Genomic DNA, 12,037 nt, shown 5'->3' with positions numbered 1-12,037 from the left:
CCCCATAGGACCCTAGTGGGACCCCCCCAAACCCCCCTTTAACCCTCCTATAGGACCCTATGGAGTCCCCCCCCATGTCCTCCCAATGTCCCCCCCCCATAGTACCCTATTGGGACCCCCCCCAAACCCCCCTTTAACCCTCCTATAGGACCCCATGGAGTCTCCTCCCCATGTCCCCCCCCATAGGACCCTAGTGGCCCCCCCCATCCCCTTTTTAACCCTCCTATAGGACCCCATGGAGTCCCCCCCATGTCCCCCCCCATAGGACCCTAGTGGCCCCCCCATCCCCTTTTTAACCCTCCTATAGGACCCCATGGAGGTCCCCCCCCATGTCCCCCCATAGGACCCTAGTGGGCCCCCCCCCAAACCCCCCTTTAACCCCCCTATAGGACCCCATGGAGTCCCCCCATGTCCCCCCCCATAGTTACCCCAGTGGCCCCCCCACACCCCCTTTTAACCCTCCTACAGCCCCCTACCCCCCCCCAAATAAACACCCCCAAAGGGGCGTGGGGCGGAGCTTGTTGTGAGCCTGCCCTTAGTGGGTGTCCCCCCCCCTATTTAGACCCCATCGCACCCCTTTCCCCCCCCCCCCAGCCCCACACCAGCCCCACACCAGCCCCATGGCTGCCCACTGCTGCTGCTGCTGCTGCTGGGGGCGGCGCTGCTTGCGCTGGCGCTCTCCGGCCGCTGGGGGGCGCTGCTGCACCTCCTGCACCCGCAGGGGGCGCTGCACCTCGCCCGCCTCGCCCCGCCGCCGGGGGCCCGTCCTGCGCATGCGCGTGGGGGGGCGAGGTGAGTCCATTGACGGGGAAGGGGGGGGGGGGGTACCCCAAATCTGACCCTGACCCCCCCCTAATTCAACCCTTATAGACCCACCCCCACACCCTCTTTTTGGGGGCAACCCCAGTTTTGGGGTCCCCCCCCCATTTAGGTCCCTTTATTTCGCCCCACACACTTGGGTTCTGCCCCCGGAATTTTGGGGTACCCCCATTTGGGTTTTCACCTCTTATTTAGGGGTCCCCCCCATTTGGGTTCATCCTTCCCCTATTTTGGGGTCCCCCCCATTTGGGTCCCCCCCCTTATTTAGGGGTCCCCCCCATTTGAGTTCATCTCTCTCCTATCTTGGGGTCCCCCCCATTTGGGTTCATCCCTGCCCTATTTTGGGGTGCCCCCCCTATTTGAATCCCCCCCTCACTTTAGGGCCTCCCCTATGTGGGTTCCCCCCCCCTTACTTAGGGGTCCCCCCTATTTGGGTTCATCCTTCCCCTATTTTGGGGTCCCCCCCATTTGGGTTCATCCTTCCCCTATTTTGGGGTCCCCCCATTTGGGTCCCCCCCCTTATTTAGGGGTCCCCCCCATTTGAGTTCATCTCTCTCCTATCTTGGGGTCCCCCCCATTTGGGTTCATCCCTGCCCTATTTTGGGGTCCCCCCCCTATTTGAATCCCCCCCTCACTTTAGGGCCTCCCCTATGTGGGTTCCCCCCCCCTTACTTAGGGGTCCCCCCCATTTGGGTTCATCCCTCCCCTATTTGGGGTCCCCCCCCCTATTTGGGTCCGTCCCCCCCCCATTATTTAGGGGTCCCCCCTATTTTGGGGTCTCCCCAGCTTTGGGTGTCCCCCCCTATTTTGATCCCCTCCGCCCCCCACTTTGGGGTCCCACCCATTTGGGTCCCCCCCCTTATTTAGGGGTCCCCCCCATTTGGGTTCATCCCTGCCCTATTTTGGGGTCCCCCCCTATTTGAATCCCCCCCTCACTTTAGGGCCCCCCCTATGTGGGTCCCCCCCTATTTTGGGGTCTCCCCATCTTTGGGTCCCCCCCCCCATTTTAACCCCCTCCTCCCCCCCATCCCATTTTGGGTCCGTTTCCCCCACTTTGGGTCCGTTTCCCCCATTTTGGGTCCGTTTCCCCCATTTTGGGTCCGTTTCCCCATTTTGGGTCTGTTTCCCCCATTTTGGGGTCTGTTTCCCCCATTTTGGGTCCGTTTCCCCCACTTTGGGTCCGTTTCCCCCATTTTGGGGTCCATTTCCCCCCATTTTGGGTCCGTTTCCCCCCATTTGGGGTCTGTTTCCCCCCCATTTTGGGGTCTGTTTCCCCCCATTTTGGGTCCGTTTCCCCCATTTTGGGTCCGTTTCCCCCATTTTGGGTTCATTTCCCCCCCATTTTGGGTCCGTTTCCCCCCATTTTGGGTCCATTTCCCCCCATTTTGGGTCCATTTCCCCCATTTTGGGTCCATTTCCCCCCATTTTGGGTCCGTTTCCCCCCATTTTGGGTCCATTTCCCCCATTTTGGGTCCGTTTCCCCCCATTTTGGGTCCGTTTCCCCCCATTTTGGGTCCGTTTCCCCCATTTTGGGTCCGTTTCCCCCCATTTTGGGTCCATTTCCCCCCATTTTGGGGTCCATTTCCCCCCATTTTGGGTCCATTTCCCCCCATTTTGGGTCCATTTCCCCCCATTTTGGGTCCGTTTCCCCCATTTTGGGTCCGTTTCCCCCATTTTGGGTCCATTTCCCCCCATTTTGGGTCCATTTCCCCCCATTTTGGGTCCGTTTCCCCCATTTTGGGTCCATTTCCCCCATTTTGGGTCCGTTTCCCCCATTTTGGGTCCATTTCCCCCATTTTGGGTCCGTTTCCCCCATTTTGGGTCCATTTCCCCCATTTTGGGTCTATTTCCCCCCATTTTGGGTCCGTTTCCCCCCATTCTGGGTCCGTTTCCCCCCATTTTGGGTCCGTTTCCCCCATTTTGGGTCTGTTTCCCCCATTTTGGGGTCTGTTTCCCCCCAGTTTGGGTCCGTTTCCCCCACTTTGGGTCCGTTTCCCCCATTTTGGGGTCCATTTCCCCCCATTTTGGGTCCGTTTCCCCCCATTTGGGGTCTGTTTCCCCCCATTTTGGGGTCTGTTTCCCCCCATTTTGGGTCCGTTTCCCCCATTTTGGGTCCGTTTCCCCCATTTTGGGTTCATTTCCCCCCATTTTGGGTCCGTTTCCCCCCATTTTGGGTCCATTTCCCCCCATTTTGGGTCCATTTCCCCCATTTTGGGTCCATTTCCCCCCATTTTGGGTCCGTTTCCCCCCATTTTGGGTCCATTTCCCCCATTTTGGGTCCGTTTCCCCCCATTTTGGGTCCGTTTCCCCCCATTTTGGGTCCGTTTCCCCCATTTTGGGTCCGTTTCCCCCCATTTTGGGTCCATTTCCCCCCATTTTGGGGTCCATTTCCCCCCATTTTGGGTCCATTTCCCCCCATTTTGGGTCCATTTCCCCCCATTTTGGGTCCGTTTCCCCCATTTTGGGTCCATTTCCCCCATTTTGGGTCCGTTTCCCCCATTTTGGGTCCGTTTCCCCCATTTTGGGTCCATTTCCCCCCATTTTGGGTCCATTTCCCCCCATTTTCGGTCCGTTTCCCCCATTTTGGGTCCATTTCCCCCATTTTGGGTCCGTTTCCCCCATTTTGGGTCCATTTCCCCCATTTTGGGTCCGTTTCCCCCATTTTGGGTCCATTTCCCCCATTTTGGGTCCGTTTCCCCCCATTTTGGGTCCGTTTCCCCCCATTCTGGGTCCGTTTCCCCCCATTTTGGGTCCGTTTCCCCCATTCTGGGTCCGTTTCCCCCCATTTTGGGTCCGTTTCCCCCATTCTGGGTCCATTTCCCCCATTTTGGGTCCGTTTCCCCCATTTTGGGTCCGTTTCCCCCATTTTGGGTCCGTTTCCCCCATTTTGGGTCCATTTCCCCCATTTTGGGTCCGTTTCCCCCCATTCTGGGTCCATTTCCCCCATTTTGGTTCCGTTTCCCCCATTTTGGGTCCATTTCCCCCATTTTGGGTCCATTTCCCCCATTTTGGGTCCATTTCCCCCCATTTTGGGTCCATTTCCCCCATTTTGGGTCCGTTTCCCCCATTTTGGGGTCCGTTTCCCCCTATTTTGGGTCCGTTTCCCCCATTTTGGGTCCGTTTCCCCCATTTTGGGTCCGTTTCCCCCATTTTGGGTCCGTTTCCCCCATTTTGGGTCCATTTCCCCCATTTTGGGTCCGTTTCCCCCATTTTGGGTCCGTTTCCCCCATTTTGGGTCCATTTCCCCCCATTTTGGGTCCATTTCCCCCCATTTTGGGTCCGTTTCCCCCATTTTGGGTCCGTTTCCCCCATTTTGGGTCCATTTCCCCCCATTTTGGGTCCGTTTCCCCCATTTTGGGTCCATTTCCCCCCATTTTGGGTCCGTTTCCCCCATTTTGGGTCCGTTTCCCCCATTTTGGGTCCGTTTCCCCCTATTTTGGGTCCGTTTCCCCCATTTTGGGTCCATTTCCCCCATTTTGGGTCCGTTTCCCCCATTTTGGGTCCGTTTCCCCCATTTTGGGTCCGTTTCCCCCATTTTGGGTCCATTTCCCCCATTTTGGGTCCATTTCCCCCATTTTGGGTCCATTTCCCCCCATTTTGGGTCCATTTCCCCCATTTTGGGTCCATTTCCCCCATTTTGGGTCCGTTTCCCCCTATTTTGGGTCCGTTTCCCCCATTTTGGGTCCATTTCCCCCATTTTGGGTCCATTTCCCCCATTTTGGGTCCATTTCCCCCCATTTTGGGTCCGTTTCCCCATTTTGGGTCCGTTTCCCCCATTTTGGTTCCGTTTCCCCCATTTTGGGTCCGTTTCCCCCCATTTTGGGTCCATTTCCCCCATTTTGGGTCCATTTCCCCCATTTTGGGTCCGTTTCCCCCCATTTTGGGTCCGTTTCCCCCCATTTTGGTTCCGTTTCCCCCCATTTTGGTTCCGTTTCCCCCATTTTGGGTACGTTTCCCCCATTTTGGGTCCATTTCCCCCCATTTTGGGTCCGTTTCCCCCCATTTTGGGTCCGTTTCCCCCCATTTTGGTTCCGTTTCCCCCCATTTTGGTTCCGTTTCCCCCATTTGGGTCCATTTCCCCCCATTTTGGGGTCCGTTTCCCCCCATTTTGGGGTCTCTCCCCCAGATTTGCTGGTCCTGAGCTCGGCCGCCACCATCCGGGAGGCGCTGGCCCGGCACTGCGGGGACTGGTTGGGGCGGCCCCCGAGCTACCTGGGTAATGGGGGGGCTATGGGGCTGGGGGGGTCTATGGGGATGGAGCGGTCTATGGGGATGGGGGAGGTCTATGGGGATGGGGGGGTCTATGGGGATGGGGGTTATGGGGATGGGGGGGTCTATGGGGATGGAGGGGTCTATAGGGCTGGGGGATCTATGGGGATGGGGGGGTCTATGGGGCTGGAGGGGTCTATGGGGCTGGGGGAGGTCTATGGGGCTGGGGGGATCTATGGGAATGGGGGGGTCTATGGGGATGGGGGGGGTCTATGGGGCTGGGGGGTCGATGGGGCTGGAGGGGTCTATGGGGCTGGGGGTTATGGGGCTGGGGGGATGCATGGGGCTGGGGGGGATCCATGCGGCTGGGGGGGGGTCTATGGGGCTGGGGGGGTCTATGGGGATGGGGGGTCTATGGGGATGGGGGGCTCTATGGGGATGGGGGGTCTATGGGGATGGGGGGTCTATGGGGATCGGGGGTCTATGGCGCTGGGGGGGGTTATGGGGCTAAGGGAGGTCTATGGGGCTGGGGGGGATGCATGGGGATGGAGGGGTTATGGGGGCTGGGGGGGGTCTATGGGGATGGGGGGGGTCTATGGGGCTGGGGGGGGTCTATGGGGCTGGGGGAGATGTATGGGGCTTCAGGGGTCTATGGGGCTGGGGGGATCCATGGGGCTGTGGGGGTCTATGGTGGGGTCTATGGGGCTAGGGGGGATCTATGGCGCAGGGGATGTTATGGGGTTTATGGGGCTGGGGGGGGGTCTATGGGGCTGAGAAGGATCTATGGGGCTGGGTGATCTATAGGGCTGGGGGCTGTCTATGGGACCGGGGGGGTCTATGGGCTGGGGGAGGGTCTATTGGGCTGCGGGGGGTTATGGGGCTGGGGGACCTGTGGAACTGGGGGCGTCTATGGGGCTGGGGGTCTCTATAGGGCTCTATGGGGTCTCTCTGGGTCTCTCTGGGGTCTCTCGGGGTCTCTCTGGGGTCTCTATGGGGTCCCTATGTGTCTCTATGTGTCTCTATGGGGTCTCTATGTGTCTCTATGGGTCTCTATGGGGTCTCTATGGGGTCTCTATGGGTCTCTATGGGTCTCTATGGGTCTCTATGGGGTCTCTATGGGTCTCTATGTGTCTCTATGGGTCTCTATGGGGTCTCTATGTGTCTCTATGGGTCTCTATGTGTCTCTATGGGTCTCTATGGGGTCTCTATGGTCTCTATGGGTCTCTATGGGGTCTCTATGGGGTCTCTATGGGTCTCTATGGGTCTCTATGGGTCTCTATGTCTCTCTATGGGTCTCTATGGGTCTCTATGTCTCTCTCTGGGTCTCTATGGATCTCTATGGGTCTCTATGTCTCTCTATGGGTCTCTATGGGTCTCTATGGGTCTCTATGTCTCTCTATGGGTCTCTATGGGTCTCTATGTCTCTCTCTGGGTCTCTATGGATCTCTATGGGTCTCTATGTCTCTCTATGGGTCTCTATGGGTCTCTATGGGGTCTCTATGGGTCTCTATGGGTCTCTATGGGTCTCTATGTCTCTCTATGGGTCTCTATGGGTCTCTATGTCTCTCTATGTCTCTCTATGTCTCTCTATGTCTCTCTATGTGTCTCTATGGGTCTCTATGTGTCTCTATGTGTCTCTATGTGTCTCTATGGGTCTCTATGGGTCTCTATGTGTCTCTATGGGTCTCCATGGGTCTCTATGTGTCTCTATGGGTCTCCATGGGTCTCTATGTGTCTCTATGGGTCTCTGTGGGTCTCTATGTCTCTCTCTGGGTCTCTATGTCTCTCTATGGGTCTCTATGGGTCTCCATGGGTCTCTCTGGGTCCCTTTCCCCAGCCCCATTGGTGTCGCGGGGGGGTCAGGACCTGGCGCTCGGGGCCCCCACCCCGGGCTGGCGGCTGCAGCGCGCGGCCACGCGGGGGGCGCTGGCGAGGGCGGGGCCACGGCTGGGGGCGGAGCTACAGAAAACGGGGCGTGGCCTCGTGGAGGTGAGCGACAGCCCCGGGGGGACCCATAGAGACCCATGGAGACCCATAGAGACCCCATAGAGACCCATAGCGACCCATAGAGACCCATAGAGACACATAGAGACCCCATAGAGACCCCATAGAGACCCATAGAGACCCATAGAGACCCCATAGAGACCCATAGAGACACATAGAGACCCCATAGAGACCCATAGAGACCCCATAGAGACCCCATAGAGACCCCATAGAGACCCATAGCGACCCATAGAGACCCATAGAGACACATAGAGACCCCATAGAGACCCCATAGAGACCCATAGAGACCCATAGAGACCCCATAGAGACCCATAGAGACACATAGAGACCCCATAGAGACCCATAGAGACCCCATAGAGACCCCATAGAGACCCCATAGAGACACATAGAGACCCATAGAGACCCATAGAGACCCCATAGAAACCCATAGATACCCATAGAGACCCCATTACCCCCATAGACCCCCCAATATCCCCATAGGCCCCCCCATTACCCCCATAGCCCTCCCAATAACCCTCATTGACGCCCCATGATCCCCCCATAGACCCCCCAATACCCCCCATAGACCCCCATAGACCCCCCATAGATCCCCCAATACCCCCCCACAGACCCCCCCATAGACCCCCATAGACCCACCCATAGATCCCTCCATAGACCCCCCAATACCCCCCATAGACCCCCCCATAGATCCCCCCATAGGCCCCCCAATACCCCCATAGACCCCCCAATATCCCCATAGACCCCCATTACCCCCATAGACCCCCCCATAGACCCCCATTACCCCCATAGACCCCTCCATTGCTCCCCATAGACCCCCCCATAGACCCCCCCCATAACCCCCTTTCCCCCCCCCCCCCAGGAGCTCCTTTCCCACGGGGGGGCCCCCCTGGACCCCTTTGAGGTCTTCGCCTTCCACACGTGCAGCACCATCGGGGGCCTCATCTTTGGGGACCTGGTAACGGGGGGGGACCCCAACATTGGGGGGGGCCCAAATATTGGGGGGGAACCAAAATGGGGGGGCCCTAAATGGGGGAGACCCCAAAATTGGGGGGGAACCAAAATGGGGGGGAACTAAAATGGGGGGGACCCAAAAATTGGGGGGGAACCAAAATGGGGGGGAACCAAAATGGGGGGGGACCCAAAATTGGGGGGGAACCAAAATGGGGGGGAACTAAAATGGGGGGGACCCAAAATGGGGGGGAACCAAAATGGGGGGGGACCCAAAATGGGGGGGCCCTAAATGGGGGAGACCCCAAAATTGGGGGGGAACCAAAATTGGGGGGAACCAAAATGGGGGGGGACCCAAAAATTGGGGGGCAATCAAAAGGGGGGGGACCCAAAAATTGGGGGGGGGGCCAAAATGGGGGGGAACCAAAATGGGGGGAACCAACATTGGGGGGGACCCAACACTGGGGGGGACCCTAAAATTGGGGGGGAACCAAACATTGGGGGGGGACCCAAAATTGGGGGGGACCCAACATTGGGGGGCACCCTAAAGTGGGGGGGACCCTAAGTTGGGGGGACCCTAAATGGGGGAGGGGACCCAACATTGGGGGGGGACCCTAAATGGGGGGGGGGAACACCCTAAATGGGGGGAACCAAACATTGGGGGGGAACCCAACATTGGGGGTGGACCCTAAATAGGGGGGGACCCAAAATAGGGGGGACCCAATATTGGGGGGGACCCTAAAAAGGGGGGACCCTAAAGTGGGGGGGGACCCTAAAGAGGGGGGACCCTAAATGGGGGGGGAACCCAACACTGGGGTGGGACCCAACATTGGGGGGGGGACCCTAAAGTGGGGGGGGACCCTAAATAGGGGGGACCCTAAAGTGGGGGGACCCTAAATGGGGGAGGGGACCCTAAAGGGGGGGGGGAGCAACATTGGGGGGGGGACACCTAAATGGGGGTGGGGGAGGGGTGGGTCTGGGGGTTCCCATTGCCCCGCCCCCCCCAGCTCCCCCCCCAGGCCGAGGTCCGGGCCTTCACCCGCTGCGTCCTGGAGCTGCTGGAGCTGTGGGGGAGGGGCTCGCTGCGGGCCCTGGAGGTGGTGCCCGTGCTGAGGGTGAGGGGGGAGGGGATCTATGGGGCTGGGGGGGGGGATGTGGGGCTGGGGGGATCTATGGGGCTGGAGGTATCTATGGGGATGGGGAGGATCTATGGGGCTGGGGGGATCTATGGGGCTGGGGGGGGGATGTGGGGCTGGGGAGGATGTGGGGCTGGAGGGTTTAAAGGGCTGGGGGGGATCTGTGGGGCTGGAGGTATCTATGGGGATGGGGAGGATCTATGGGGCTGGGGGGGGGATGTGGGGCTGGGGAGGATGTGGGGCTGGAGGGTTTAAAGGGCTGGGGGGGATCTGTGGGGCTGGAGGTATCTATGGGGATGGGGAGGATCTATGGGGCTTGGGGAATCTATGGGGCTGGGGGGGGGATGTGGGGCTGGGGAGGATGTGGGGCTGGAGGGTTTAAAGGGCTGGGGGGGATCTGTGGGGCTGGGGGGATCTATGGGGATGGGGGGGATGTGGGGATGGGGGTGGGGAGGATCTATGGGGCTGGTTGGGGGGGGCTGGGGAGGATGTGGGGCTGGAGGGTCTAAAGGGCTGGGGGGGATCTGTGGGGTTGGGGGGATCTATGGGGATGGGGGGGATCTGTGGGGCTTGGGGGATCTATGGGGATGGGGGGGATGTGGGGATGGGGGTCGGGAGGATCTATGGGACTGAGAAGGATCTATGGGGCTGAGGAGGATCTATGGGGCTCGGGGAATCTATGGGGCTGAGGGGGGGATGTGGGGCTGGGGGGACCTATGGGGCTGGTTGGGGGGGGGCTGGGGAGGATGTGGGGCTGGAGGGTCTAAAGGGCTGGGGGGGATCTGTGGGGCTGGGGGGATCTATGGGGATGGGGGGGATGTGGGGCTTGGGATCCGTGGGCCTGGGGGGATCTCTATGCGTCCTAGGGTGTCTCTATGGGTCCCATTGGGTCTCTATGGGTCCTGTTCGGGTCTCTAGGGGTCCTATTGGCGTCCCTATGGGTCCCATTGGGGTCTCTGTGGGTCCCTATGGGTCCCGTTCGGGTCTCTGTGGGTCTCTATGGGTCCCTATGGGTCCCGTTCGGGTCTCTGTGGGTCTCTATGGGTCCCTATGGGTCCCGTTCGGGTCTCTATGGGGTCTCTATGGGTCCGGGTCTCCCCCTCTGGGTCCCCCCTCAGGCCCTGCCCCACCCGGGGCTGCGGAAGCTTCTGGAGCTCGTGGAGCTGCGGGATGCATTCGTGGAGGCCCAGATCCGGAAGCACGAGGTGGGGGGGGACCCCAATGTCCATGGGGGGGGACCCAATATCAATGGGGGGGCACCCAATGTCCATGGGGGGACCCCAATGTCTATGGGGGGGACCCAATATCAATGGGGGGGGCACCCAATGTCTATGGGGGGGACCCCAATGTCTATGGGGGGGACCCAATATCAATGGGGGGGGACACTCAATGTCAATGGGGGGGACCCCAATATCAATGGGGGGGACCCAATGTCTATGGGGGGGACCCCAATGTCTATGGGGGACCCAATATCAATGGGGGGGGGACCCCAATGTCTATGGGGGGGGACCCAATATCAATGGGGGGGACCCCAATGTCTATGGAGGGACCCCAATGTCTATTAGGGGGGACCCAATGTCCATGGATGGGACCCCAATGTCCATGGTGGGGGGACCCCAATGCCAATGGGGGGACCCCAATGTCCATGGGGAGGACCCAATGTCTATGGAGGGACCCCAATGTCTATTAGGGGGGACCCAATGTCCATGGTGGGGGGACCCCAATGTCCATGGGGAGGACCCAATGTCCATGGTGGGGGGACCCCAATGTCAATGGGGAGGACCCTATGTCTGGGCGGGGACCCCAATGTCTATGGGGGGGACCCAATATCAATGGGGGGACCCCAATGTCCATGAGGGACCCAATGTCTATGGGGGGACCCCAATGTCTATGGGTGACCCCAATGTCTATTAGGGGGGACCCAATGTCTATGGATGGGACCCCAATGTCAATGGGGAGGACCCAATATCAATGGGGGGTACCCCAATGTCTATTAGGGGGGACCCAATGTCCATGGGGGTGACCCCAATGTCTATGGGGGGGACCCAATATCAATGGGGGGACCCCAATGTCCATGGGGGACCCAATGTCTATGGGGGGACCCCAATGTCTATGGGGGACCCCAATGTCTATTAGGGGGGACCCAATGTCCATGGGGGTGACCCCAATGTCAATGGGGAGGACCCAATATCAATGGGGGGGACCCCAATGTCTATTAGGGGGGACCCAATGTCCATGGGGGTGACCCCAATGTCCATGGGGGGCCCCCAGTGCCCTTGGCACCCATTGGCCCCGCTGTGCCCCCCCCCCCCCCCAGGAGTGCCCATCCCCCCCCCGGGACACGGTGCTGGGGGCCCTGCGGGACCCCTCGCGGCCGGGCCCCCCCCTGAGCCCCCCCGCCTGCACATGGCCCTCGTGGACCTCTTCATCGGCGGCACCGAGACCACGGCGGCCGCCCTGGCCTGGGCCATCGCCTTCCTGCTGCACCGGCCCGAGGTACCGCGGCGACCGGGGACATCCGGGGCCATCCGTGTCCATTCACGTCCATCCATGCCCATCTGTGTCCATCCATGTCCCATCCGTGTCCATTCACGTCCATCCATGCCCATCTGTGTCCATTCACGTCCATCCATGCCCATCTGTGTCCATCCATGTCCCATCCGTGTCCATCCGTGTCCATCCGTGTCCATCTGTGTCCATCCATGTCCCATCCGCGTCCATCCGTGTCCATCTGTGTCCATCCACGTCCATCCGTGTCCATCCGTGTCCATCCGTGTCCATCTGTGTCCATCCGTGTCCATCTGTGTCCATCTGTGTCCATCCATGTCCCATCCGTGTCCATCCGTGTCCATCTGTGTCCATCTGTGTCCATCCATGTCCCATCCGCGTCCATCCGTGTCCATCTGTGTCCATCCACGTCA

General features: G+C 59.7%; 1 protein-coding gene across 1 annotated transcript; it reads left to right on the top strand.

Moving 5' to 3' along the window:
* Positions 1-664: 664 nt before the first annotated feature.
* On the top strand, positions 665-11,658 carry LOC133264622 (steroid 21-hydroxylase-like; the record flags this gene model as incomplete). The annotated part of the gene is given in 9 exon segments (XM_061444456.1): positions 665-748; positions 750-792; positions 4,946-5,035; positions 6,866-7,017; positions 7,892-7,987; positions 8,988-9,095; positions 10,235-10,321; positions 11,434-11,506; positions 11,509-11,658. Coding segments are annotated over 9 exon segments (883 nt in total), but the record flags the coding sequence as incomplete, so codon positions are not given.
* Between the last annotated feature and the right edge of the window lie 379 nt (positions 11,659-12,037).

This window comes from Pezoporus flaviventris, unplaced genomic scaffold (assembly GCF_033815535.1).
Source record: "Pezoporus flaviventris isolate CSIRO_AGI_PZ_B2104156 unplaced genomic scaffold, CSIRO_AGI_Pfla_v1 ptg000890l, whole genome shotgun sequence".
Taxonomy (NCBI): domain Eukaryota; kingdom Metazoa; phylum Chordata; class Aves; order Psittaciformes; family Psittacidae; genus Pezoporus; species Pezoporus flaviventris.
Note: the sequence above shows the minus strand (reverse complement) of the source record. Positions and strands in the feature narration are given on the sequence as shown.